This window comes from Mus caroli, chromosome 8 (genome assembly GCF_900094665.2).
Source record: "Mus caroli chromosome 8, CAROLI_EIJ_v1.1, whole genome shotgun sequence".
Classification (NCBI taxonomy): Eukaryota; Metazoa; Chordata; class Mammalia; order Rodentia; family Muridae; genus Mus; species Mus caroli.
In genome coordinates, this window is record NC_034577.1 from 30,795,134 (window position 1) to 30,808,134 (window position 13,001).

At 43.2% G+C, this 13,001-nt stretch overlaps 1 protein-coding gene across 4 annotated transcripts in view; it reads right to left on the reverse strand.

Moving 5' to 3' along the window:
• The window catches only part of Dlc1 (DLC1 Rho GTPase activating protein), a 398,567-nt gene that overhangs the window by 25,997 nt on the left and 359,569 nt on the right, over positions 1–13,001 (reverse strand). For all 4 annotated transcript variants that reach the window (XM_029480999.1, XM_021169372.2, XM_029481000.1 and 1 more), the window contains one exon: positions 4,666–4,737. In XM_029480999.1, the coding sequence (XP_029336859.1) occupies positions 4,666–4,737 (72 nt within the window). The remainder of the gene's footprint in view (positions 1–4,665; positions 4,738–13,001) is intronic.

Here is a 13,001-nt window from a genome sequence, read left to right on the forward strand (position 1 = left end):
AGGTCCTGAGTTCAAGTCCCAGCAACCACATGGTGGCTCACATGTAATGGGTTCCGATGCCTTCTTCTAAGTGTGTGTCTGAAGACAGTTACAGAGTACTCATATAAAAAAAAAATCGTTAAAAAAAGGGGGGAGCATACACCTCCATGCCTGGCTTTCTCTATCTTAAATTTGAAAAAAAAAAAAAAAAGAAAGAAAAAAGAAAAGAAAAGAAAAGAAAAATTTTAAAAAATGCTCCTTGGTTCTAGGTATGAAAATAAATATCCCGACAATTATGATACTGGCACCTGCCTTTAATCACAGCAGAGGCAGGTAGATCTCTGAATTTCTTTCTTTTTTTTTTTTTTGGTTTTTCGAGACAGTGTTTCTCTGTGTAGCCCTGGCTGTCCTGGAACTCACTCTGTAGACCAGGCTGGCCTGGAACTCAGAAATCCACCTTCCTCTGCCTCCCAAGTGCTGGGATTAAAGGCGTGAGCCACTACCGCTCGGCTTTTTTTTTTTTATCTGAATTTCAAGCTAGCACAGTACACATAAAGGTTTCAGACCAGCCATAATGACAGTGAAACCCCATGGATAAACACATCCTGTAGACCAGGAAGAAGGAAGACATCCAGGAACGACGGAAATATGACCATCGCTCCAAAATTCCACTGGGTAAAAAGCAAGCTACCCTCCTGTGCAGTCCAGTTATCGATGTTGATTTCTGGGTTTCCCAGTAAAAAGCAGACACAGTATCACAAGTGCGCTTCCTCTGGGTCACCAAGGGGCAGAAGCCATTATCCCAACAGGATTATCATCATCATCACCATCATTATCACCATCATCACCATCACCATCACCTACACAATTCCCCTGAGCTCTGAAGAGGAAACGCTACCGCTACCGCTGGCTAGGCCTGGTGAGGGTTGGGAGTTGTAGCTAACTGGTTATGCCCTTGTTCCTGAGTTGAGAGATTGACTTCAACATTTTCTAACTCATAATCACTGGTTTTACAGAATGACACAGAATTCCTCGTTCCTAAGGCATCCCTGTTTTTAGGGATAACATTTACAGCAGCTTTTCAAAAACAATTGGGAAAGCTATCTCAGCATTAGGACTTTCTTCTGGAGGCAAGGGTTAGCTTACTCTTACCCTGATGAATAATATATGCCGACCCAGCACACAGTTTCAGCTCAGTGACTAACAAAGATGTGCACGGACCATGGTATTCCAAGCTTATACTTCTTCATCAGTAGACAGAGGGATGACCACACAGTGAAGACTAACCATGAATATGAATGTGAATTACTAAACAGAACCGGGACCACATAGCCCAGCCTTTGGGGGACTCAGAGTTTACTAAACAATAAGCCCAAATCAGAGACTATATCTGTAGGTAATATATAATATGAAACCTAGAAATGTGAATGCAAAGTATTATTTCTGTCTGTTACGCCTACGTGGAAAAGCAACCAAGCTATTTTAGCCAGTTCTAACTTCCTGTGCGGTGCTTAAGGTCACTTTTCTGATCCAAATGAACGGTTCTGTCTTCTAAAAACATCCAGTGATGGCTTGGAGGAGGAATCCAAGAACTCAATTTTCTCTTACTTGCTCAGAAGGTTTTCTGAAGGAACTGGTTCTTAAAAGACGATGGTTTTGATGACGACAGAAGTGCACTCCGAACCCAACTTCCGGGTTGGGTTTAGAGGCAGGAAGTATCAATATGCAGGTTCCAAATGGACCTGTGGGCTGCTACGCTCAACGTGTGAGTATGGCTTGTTAACCTGGCACGGGCAGGATGAGGTGGGAAATGACTGCCTAGATCTCAGCAGGGCGCACTCCAAAGTCAGCGTATGCTTCAGATGACCTGGGCAGGTCCCCAGGTACCAAACCGGGAGACTGGAGTAAGAAAGGGGCTGGAAATTGGATTTACCAAAACCAACAGGCACAAGAAGGTGCCACCCAGTAGCACATCAGCACCCCAAACGGACATAACTGAAGGAAATGGAATTCTTAAAGAGGAAAACAAAAGCCCACCGCTGCAAAGCCAATTAGCTTTATCTCCAGGAGAGCTGTAAATTAGAAAAGTCACAAGTCCTGTTCCAGCTTCCATCTCCAACGCCCTTTTAGAAGGTCAGGAGTTCTGTCTGAAGGCAAGAAACTCCACCACATTAAGGAGAGTGTTAAAACATCAAATAAGAGGATGATGAGAAATTTCAGATAGGCTGTGGAATTGAGGGACAGTAAGCTACTCCAGGATGTCAAAATCCAGAGTCACCTGTCCGTTTTAGTGTCTTTGGTATAAGAAGGTACTCTGTACCCTGCCAAAAGAGGAACGTAAATGCCTGTCCGGCTACAAACCCTTTGAATTGCAGTGGTGTCCTGCCTGCAAGATACACTCTAGGGCAATGGCGGCTCATAGCTTGTGGGAATCACCAGCCAATATCTGATTTGACTTAAGGCCTGCCTACTCCATGAGATGGAACACATGCCTGACCCTGTTTGGATGACCAAGAATCTGAGACTAGAGAGCCCAGGAACCTTGGGTAAAAGCAAGTACTACTGACCTTAAAAAAATAATAAGAAAAAGACTTCTAATGATATTTTGATCTATACTCATAGATCAGTGCCTTTCTCAGAGATCATGGGAGAAGCTTCATTCTGAAGCAAAAGGGAACAAACAGAGACTCACAGCTAAACATTATGCAGAGTGAGAAACCTTGGAGCTCAGCCTTAAATGGCATGTCTTCATCAAATCTCTCCCCTCGGGGCTCAGGGAGCCCTACAGAAGAGGAGGGAGAAAGAATTTAGCTGTATCAGGAGAGAGAGAGACAGAGACAGACAGACAGACAGACAGACACACACACAGAAAAAGAGAGAGAAAGACAGAGATAGACAGACAGACAGACAGACACACACACACACACAGAGAGAGAGAGAGAGAGAGAATATGAAGTTATGAAGTTGGGTGGGTAGGGAGGTGGGAAGGATCTGCAGAGGAAACCATGATCAAAATATATTCTATAAACATCTTAATAAAAAATAAAAATAATAAAAATTGAAATTTTCCAATCCATAAGACGAAGTTCACTACTTTAAAGCTGTAATTATTATAAAACAATTTCATGCACAGATACTAGGTCTCCCATTCGAAGGAACAGCTCCTACATCTCAGTGGATGCACTGTACACATCAGCCTACAGACCCAGAGACCCAGAGGATGAGTTAGAGAGGACTGCTCTTTCTCTGTCCCTAGTGTCCTGTCAATTTGACACAAGCCAGGGTCATCTGAGAGAATCACAACTGAGAAAATGCCTCTGTCAGACTGGCCTGCAGGCAAGTGTGGGGGTGGGGGTGGCGGTGGGCGGGGCCACTTGGACAGGTTGTCCTGGGTACTACAAGAAAGCAAGCCAGTAAGCAGCATTCCTCCATGTCCTCTGCTTCAGTTCCTCCACACAGGTTCCTGCCTTGATTTCCAACCCTAATCTCGGTGATGGCCTATAAACTGTAAGATGAAATGAACGTTTGTCTCTGCCAGTTGTTTTTGGTCATATTGTTTATCACAGTGACGAAGAGAGCAAATTTGTACAGTGGTCTTTTAAATTTTAATTTTCCTGTCTTGGTGTATGAATGCATGTGCAACGTGTGTGTTTGGGTGGAGTGCTCATGCACAGATTTGCACAAGCATAGGGAGGCCAGAGTTCAATGTCCCCCATCTTCTTCAGAATCTCTTGCCAACATGACTGGATAAACATTTTTAAAGGCATAGTTAACTTTGGAGAACAATTGGCTTTGCTGATTAAACACACAAGTAGACAGACAGACAGACGGACAGACACACAGACACACAGACACTGAAATACATAGCCTACTGACACAAAAAGCTGCTCATTACTGTTAATGATTAAGAAAATGGAGTGATAATCCATAGATCTCTTTTTTTTTTTAATCCATCTGAATAGTAAAATCTAAAGTCCGAGTACATGTGAACACACAGGGTCTATGCTTTACTGGCAGGAGTGAAAGCTAACACATAGGCTGTGGGGGAAACTGTGTATTACAAAACAGAGTATGGGGTCAACCCTTCATTAACCAGAATCCTTATTTCTCAGTTGTGTGCAAGCTAAATTATTCTGCACGTGTAACAAAGCATAGCCCCACCCAATCAATGTTCAGAAGTAATAGTTTATAAGAATAAAACAACTGAGATGGCCACCAACCAGAGTATAGAAAGAATGGTCTTAAATTTATTTGATGGAATATTATACAGTAGTCTATTATAAGAAAATGAGCTACAGGAACACACAGGTCAGAGGAATCCTAGTATATAATATTACACGAACAAATCAAATCTACATAATACCCTTTCTTCCTTTTTGAAAAGGTATACATTACACGAAGTATAACTTTTGAGAACTTCAATAAAATCACAGAAAATGAGTATGTAAAAACCAATAGAGTTTTCAGGACACAGGTGACTCTTTGCAGAGGGACAAGATAACTCTGTTATTATCAAGGGTCTACTTTTTCTTTTGTTTTGAATGGTTGGAGTCATGGATACTTACCCCATAGTACAAAAAAAGGAATAAATAACAAAATGTCTCCAAATAACTCCTAGATCAGTATTGCGCATGAACTCAGTATTATGACAACGATGACTTAAAATAAGCCATCATTCTGGCTTACCTTCGTACAGCTGTGCATACTGGGGGAAACCAGTCACTCTCAGCCAGTCACAAGCTTCCTTGGCTTCAATTTCTAGAGACAAACAGACACATTTGTGAGCTACATTATCCCCTGACGTGGTTCTCCTGCATTAATAAACTCATTCTATCAGACCAGTAGAACACAAGTGCTGTAAAGCAATATATACCAAGAGGCAGACGCACCAACAAGAGGAGCTCGACACCAGATGGCTTACAATTTTATACATATTTCAGTCTTTTAAAAAAGTGAATGTGGTATCGCCTACGCACAAGGTCCTGGTTTTGATTCCCCATTGCTGCAGAAATCAAAACAAACCAACAACAACAAAAAACCCAAACAAACAAAATAATTCCAAGATGGGGTCCATCTTGGCAGTGAATTACTCCCTGCTGCTTCTGGACAAAGGGAACATAGTGAGAGTGCAGAAGGGCTCGAGTAACTTATCTGAAACCTAGTTGGCTTAACAAGACATAGTGTCTTCTGCTTTAACAAAACACACCAGGCACACCCTTACACCTTAGAGTAGAAGGTGTCTGAGCCCCTGGTGACACAGGTGGACTGGGCACTTTCACAGCCAAACACTATGACCAAGTGCCTTTAGGGACACAGTATTCACCGGGAAGAGAGAGACTCAGGCTGCCTCAGGAAACCGAGGGCATGAAGTCACTAGTTCCCAGCCATCTTGGCAGGCTAAATGCCTAATAAAGGCCCCAGCTCCCTGTGGTTAAACATCTTGTAGATAGTATTGATAAACAGAGAGGCCAAGAGCCTCTGACAGACTGTGTTAAAACTCACTCAAGCACGTATTTACAATCCTGTTAAAACTGACTCACAGAGGAGGTCCGGGACACATTAATTAGTTTCTGTGTTTGCACAGGGAATATTCCTTTCAACTCCTCTTCCCACCTTCTTCAGCCCGCGTGAGAGTGCTTAGTTATTTAAAGCTATTCACTTCTTTATAAAAGCCTCAACCCAGCTAAATCAATCCCAGATTCCCATCTTCATTTCCATCCACCGTGCCAGATGTCAGTCTGGTGGGTACTATTATAAATACATCATATTACTTTTGTCTACTAGCTTTAACATTTCCAACTCCCCACTGCCTCCCTTTTTTTTTTTTTTTTTTTTGATAACATTTTCTTTTCCTTTCAGGAAAAGCATCTTTGACAAACTTTCATCACTAAGGCAAGTTGCACTATCGTTTCTGGGCACACGCCAAGGAGAAAGCACGCTGTGATTCTCCATGCTAAGTTAATACCCAAACTGAAATGAGGATGACCCTGGGCTGTTATTAAAAAGCATGGTAAACATTGCTCTCATGAATCATCCTAGCGCGGCGCTAAAAGTAGCATTACTGAACACAAGCTGCTGGACCTGGGGATGAGGAGCCTGGTGGGAGGACGTGCAGAAGACGGAGCGTCACTGTGTGCACAGAGATGTGTACCACCTCTGCCAGGTGTGTGTGTGTGCTAAGGGGTCACATGTGAAGGCCAGAGGGCAATGTGTGAAAGTCCAGTCTCACTCGCCTCCAGCCACACAGATCTCAGAGCCAGATCTTAGACCATAAGCCTCGGCGGCAAGCACCTGTCGAGCCACCTTGCCAGGCCTCACACTAGGTTTTGGTTTTTGTCTTTTTAAATTCACGTCTTGTCTAAGTACGGGAATTAAGAAAGTTTTAAAGAAGATTGTGAAATGGGGGGAGGGGGTTGGCGGGAGAGGGGGAAAGAGAGAGAGAGAGAGAGAGAGAGCGCTGGGTTCGAATCACAGCACCCATGTGGCAGCTCACAGTTCCAGGGGATCCAATAACCTCACACATACACACATGCAGGTAAAACCCCAATGCATAGAGAATAAAAATAAAAATTAATAAAAAAATAATAAATTGTAAAACAGCTCCTAGAAGAGTATTATGAGAGAAAAAAAAAACCATGAAAGTTCAGTGTTTTATTTTAGAGACTAAAAATCACATTTTCCCTCGGCCTAGCCTTCCTGTCTCCCAAAGATGGCTACAGGAGAAAAAGAGGCTGCTTGTTTCAAATAAGCCTATTATCTTTTAATTATCTCTTTTTGGAGATTATTTTACACCATTTCCTCTGCTTTTTCTTCCCTCCAAACCTTCTTAAATATCTCTCCTTGCTTGTTTACAAACGCAGGGCCTTTTAAACACACACACACATATACATATACAGATATACATGCACACACATATACATACATACACACATACACACAGAGTCATACACACACAGTCATACACACACATACATACATACATACATACATACATGCATGCATACAGTCTGGGTGCTTTGCTTGCACATAGATCTGTGTTCCATGTGTGTGCTTGGTGCACAGCGAGGTGAGAAGAGGATATCAGATCACCTGGACCTGGAGTTACAGAGGGCTGTGAGCCACCGTGTGAGGTCTGGGAATGGAACCACAATCCTCTGAAAGAGCAACAAGTGCTCTAAATCACTGAGCCACCTCCCCAGCCCCACAAATTCTTGGCCTCCTAAAAGGATAGTTAAGATGCTTCACTCTTTCCATGTCCTTAGAGACTATTTTTAAAGAACACACTGTTGGACATTAAATAATAGTTAAAAAAGTAATGTTTGCTTTCTTATTATTTCACTTAAAAAGTGACAAGTTAACTAGAAATTCGAAGCATCCATTCAGTTTTGGGCATGTCAGAGAGTGCACATACAAGGCCCTCATCAGGCGCTAGAGTCTCACACCTATTTACAGCACATTCCCAATATTTGTACTAAAGCGGCTTCATGTTGAAAGGTGTGTGAAAGAGGTAGGATATTTTTTTCCAAACCATCTTTACATCTATAAATGTAATCCTTTACATACCACAAGAACTTTTCACAGACATTAATCCATTAAGGTCCCAAATCAAGGACACCTGAGGCTGGCCTGTGTCTCCTCTCCGTTATTTTATATCATTAAGAAAATGTCATGTTTTCATGCAACCCTAAACTGACACCACGCAGTCACTTCTAGGGCTTCTCGGTTAGAAAAGAAATGGTGTGGGCTGGGGGGATGGCTCTGTGGGTGAGAACATTCACTCTGCAAGCGTGAGGATCTGAGTTCAAATCCCAGCACCCATGCAGAAAACCAGGCAGACAGGAAGACACTTGAGACTACTGGGAACACCAAACACTAGTTCATTTCCCCACACTGACCCTAATATCTGCTCACATCACCCTCAAGATAAAAGATCCTAAAACACAGATGGAAGTGTTTAACCACCTTTCTTCAAAAAAATGAGGTTAATGTCACAGGTGAGTGAGGGAACAGGGACACATAGAATGCTAGTTTCTTTGGAATAGAGTAAACTTTTCCTTTTGGAGGGGAAAAAAAAAAAAACTGTAGCAGTGAAAAAAGTTTAAGATATTGAAAATGAGCCCGGGAGGTAGCTAGGTGGATAGTGTTCTCGCACAAATCTGATCAGTGCAATTCAGTCCTGGAGCCTAGGAGAGACCTGATGCCTGGAAGCTGTACTCTGACCTCTGCATACATACCACAGCACGTACATAAGAGTGTACGCGCGCACGCCTGTACGCATGCGTACTAAAACTCAGAGCCCAACACCAGAAGCCTGTGCACCAGGACCTTAGCATCTCCCCCTGCTCCTTAGCAACACTTCCACCTGGTTCCAGGGTAGACCTTGAGTGCAGGTGGGTGGTGCTTTGAGAGCAGCGAGGATGATGGGTTTAAAACAGAAAGGCCTCCGGAGACTTGAAAGTACAATGGCGACACAATGAAGCTTGCAGACAAGGGTTCTGCTAAGCAATCGACAGGCAAACATGTTAAGGAGGAAACGGGAAGTTTTTCTTGGAAGCAGCTTAGTCGCTGGCCAGTCACAGCTCTGCACATGAGATGAATGAGCGCTAAGACCCTTTGTGCATGGCTGGGAACCCTTAGCCCGTATTTACACATTTCCTGGCTGGCTGGGATGCCCCTTTCTTCTTCCCCCAACACCTTAACCTTAAGTCTACAGACGGTCCCTTAGCCAGCCATCCTGCTGCTGAGCTCTGCTGTTCTGAGCAGATCAAGCCGCCGCCCAGCAGTCTAAATAGGCTGCAATACTTCCCCAGTGGGAACATGTGGATTTCTTTCCTTCTTTCCCCATAGACCTGTTCATCATATTTCTTCCTTCAAAGAAATGCCAAGGAATCAGAGAATGCTACAAAAAGAAAAACGCAGGCACTTTCCTCAATTCCTTGCAAGTCCTGAAGTAAGACAGATGTGTGGGCAAAGGTTCCTGTGTACAGAGAGCTATGGGCAGACAGGGGTGGGGGGTGGGGCTTTCAAATCCAAACCAAGATTCCTTCCTGCCCCTGGCTGACAGATTCCTTCCAAAGGGAAGAAGAAATCGGTTAGCTTATCTGTCTCTCCGCTAGGTCAAGGAGGTCAGCAATGCACACAATGGCTTTGGTAACAGCCCACCTTCACCCCGAGGGTGCAGCTCATGGATGGGGTCATCTGCAGAAGCATCCTGGCCCACAAAGGAGTAAGGTAGTTAAAATATCAGAGACCAGAATGATTCTTAACCCTGGAGAAGTGGTAACACAGTCTTGAAAAGACTTTATATAAATGCCAAAGACCATCCAGTCCACAGCACAGACATCTTTTATAAAAGCCCTCTAAGCAATGTACATGTAGGCAGGACTGACTCCCCTGCATCTCCCCACAGTATGGTCTCTCTTCAGTCACTAGTGTATTCTAGGGTCTAGTATATTCTTTTGTCCTTGAATCTCCCTTTGACTCTAACAGATTTTGAGTAAACCTCTCTCCACCCTTACCTCCAACAAGCTCTATGGGAACCTAGTGTAGATTTCCTACATCACGTACTTCTCTATGTTCCACGCTGCTTGGAACTCCTCAACAACTTCCTATCATCTTTGAGTGACAATCCAACCCCTTAGCCAAGTCCTTGGACTCTCCTACCTTGGCCTCTTGGCTTGCCTTCTCAGCTCTTGAAAGGCCTCCAGGTGGAAGCTCTCTCCGTTCCCAGGATACCCTGGCTATCCAGGGCTGGTATTCTTTCTAGACTTCAATAAACGCCCCCATCTTCACCTCACCAACTTCCCCCTTAACTCAAGTACACCCCGAAATACTCCCTTTTTGTACACCAGAACCATGTGCCGATTGGTTGTAAAAATTCAAAGGGAAAAAAAAAAAGTCCAATTTTGAAATTTTCATTTCTTCAAAGGCAGACTAAGGACTTTCACTTGACAACTGCAAGAATAAATGTTAAATACACACAATTGCCAACTCTGGCTATCAGGAGTTATCTATGTAAGATGAATTCCAACTAGGGCCAAGTCACATGGAATACTTACTTGATATTTTTTAAGCTCCAATGTTATCTAATCACAGGAAAGATTCTGAGAGCAGCGAGCGAGGCTGCATTCCTACCCTCAGGTGCTTAAAAGAAAATTCCAAGCATCTATGGCATATATTCTGGAAGCTTCTGGGAGACAGGGTAATCACTCAGTCTGGGCTTTGGGCAGACTCAAATCCACCGTGGGGCATTAAGTAAAGCAAGCCAGCCTGCATATTCTCCTTCGTGCGGTCTGGTCTTTACTTTCCGAACTAGGTGAGCTGCCAGCTATCTTCAGGGATGATCAGAGAGCCCTAAGTTCCTGCCAAGCAGGAGGCCAGGTGGAAAGGCTTGCCACAGCCCTCTCCCATCCCCCACTCCACCCCCAATACAGGGGCCTGATGACCCTCTGTCCTTGTCTCTGGAATCATTTAGTTTCTCAAGCGTTCTTCTAGGGCCTGGGAGTTTGTAAAGTCCCAAGTGATTTGTTAAGTCAGCCCCAGTGAGACCCCCTTCGCAGTGGGAAGTCCCTATGGGGGAGCTTCTAAGGCCAGGCTGCTGACTACACCCCACCTATGCCCACTCTGCCCCCAACACTACCCCCCTCTCAACTGATCCAGCATCCCTGGCTTCCCTACCCACGCCCCTTAGTCTTCCTTCTTCTTCTTCAGCGTGTACCGTGTATGTTCCGTGAGCCCTCTCTGTAAGCTCCTAGAATAAGTCTGTCCACTTCGTTCACAGATCTCCCCCAAATCCCACCCTATTTTGTGGCAGTGTGGTCCCTCAGTAAATAAATAACTGTATAGATAAACCATTGATTTAATTTTCATTCCAGTAATCATAATTTTGATTAACAACTACAGCAAGAAATACACTTTACGGATTAACAAGTATGGATACAACAGTAACATCTGAGTGCAGATGTATGTATGTATGTATGTATGTATCTATGTATGTATCTATGTATGTATCTATGTATGTGCATGTAAACCTCAGGTTTCATACCACAGTTACAGGCTCTCTAAGCGTCTGCCTCTGCGCTGGTATTTCCTTCCTGCCTACCATCCCTTCTCTAGGACATATTCCCTAACCGTTAACATCCAGAATTCTCTCCGTACTATTTTAGGAACATTTCCCAACATTGTGTACATTTGTTGATGCTTCTGCTGCCAAAAATGTATAAACCGCTTTTTAAGGAAGCAATACTCTGATTTGTTTCATGAAAGGTTATGTTCATGATTCAGAGAACACAATACTCTAAACACTTGCTTCTGCATGGATCCCCAGGCCCCAAACCAAGTTTAATTTTCACAGAAAACGCTCCAGTCTATTAAAAAAACTCTTAGAATTATATATATATATATATATATATATATATATATATATATATTACTATCTATCTATCTATAATACTGTGTTATATATAAATATGTATTTTATATATTTTTAAGTATATATTATACATCAGTATAAATATATGTATGTATGTATGTATGTATGTATGCTTTAAAGTTTTACTTCTCCCATGGCATTCTGAGTCCTGGGGAGGCAGGGAACAGGGTGCTGACATACACATGGGACTTTTTCCTGTTATAAGGGTGTGGTCCGGAGTTTGGACAATCTGCTGGAATTCAGAGGCACCAGATGGTGTCCTCTGCCCAAAGAGTTTCTTGCTTATTCCAAAGTAGGGAGCTCTTAAATCACTCATGTGGCTGGCTCTCAGTACTATTAAAGAAGAAAAAAAAGAAAAGAACGAAGCTTGGGGCGTTTTCTATCTACCCTCTCAATCTGTTGAAGATTGGAGACAGAGATGCTGCTTTCTAGGAAAGAAAATTCCTAGAAATAATCTAAGGAGGGGGATAAAGAGGCCACTTTCCCCCCTGTGATGCGATGACAACTTAATAAAGGGTTTTACTCTGAAAGAAGGAAATCTCCTCCATGGAGACACTCCACAAGCCTACACCCAGACCGAGCACTTGAGATGACACTTCAGTGATGCAGAAATCACGTCAAGTGAAATTTCCTCTGGGGAATCCTTTTGCCCAAGCTTTTGCAAAGTACGGCTTTTAACCACTCAAACCAGGCCAGGGAGTGTGCAGATGTGAGGTCCCGAGTGACAGGGCTGTCAGGAACTCCAGCCTCCATATTAATGTACTTCATTCCCAGGAATAGAAAATATCTCCCAACTAATCAAAAATGGGCATCTGCGCTCCAGGATGAAGAGGTCAAACTGAGGAGGACCTGAATGCAACAGCATCACCTCTCTCTAGTTCTCAGCAGTCTAGAGTGGGATAAAAATAGACCTTTGCTGCAGCACCTCTCTGCCCCATCCATCCCACAGCCCCCATCCTGCTTTTATGTCCCATGATGAAAATAGGACTGTAAAGCTCATTACTTTGAATGGCAATTAAGAAAAAGAAAGACCATGAGTACAGCGCCCCTCCCCCATCCATCAATCAATATACATACGTTAATGCATTTCTGGGACTCTATATCAAACACTTAAAGACTTCCAATTATATGCTAAGGAAAACTAGGTCTTAGGGTGCTAACTACAGACTTTAAGACAGCTTCAAAAAAAAAAAAAAAAAGAAGTGCCATAGCTTTAAGGTGCCTTATTTTCTAAAGCCTCAAGTTTGTAAAAGGTCATGTCTTGAGGTTGTATAATCAGTTTCCTTTTACTACTTCCGAAGGCCAAATACCTGATTACAGTACTAGAGCCTGCCCCATCTCTGTACCATTCATCGATCATTTCTCTCTGCAAAATAGCAAAGCTTATTTTTCTGCAAAGGTCAGCTCCCCATCTAGCCTTTTGCCCCAGGGTCCTCCAGGAGGAATAGAACAGAGAAAATAAGACACTGAAAATCAGGATGTTACCTGAGCCTAAAATTAGAGATAAAGAGGATGGGAAAGTATTCCAACGGAAAGAAAACAGCAGCAGTCACAAAAGCCAAACCAGTCTAGTTAGTTAAGCCTCTTCTGA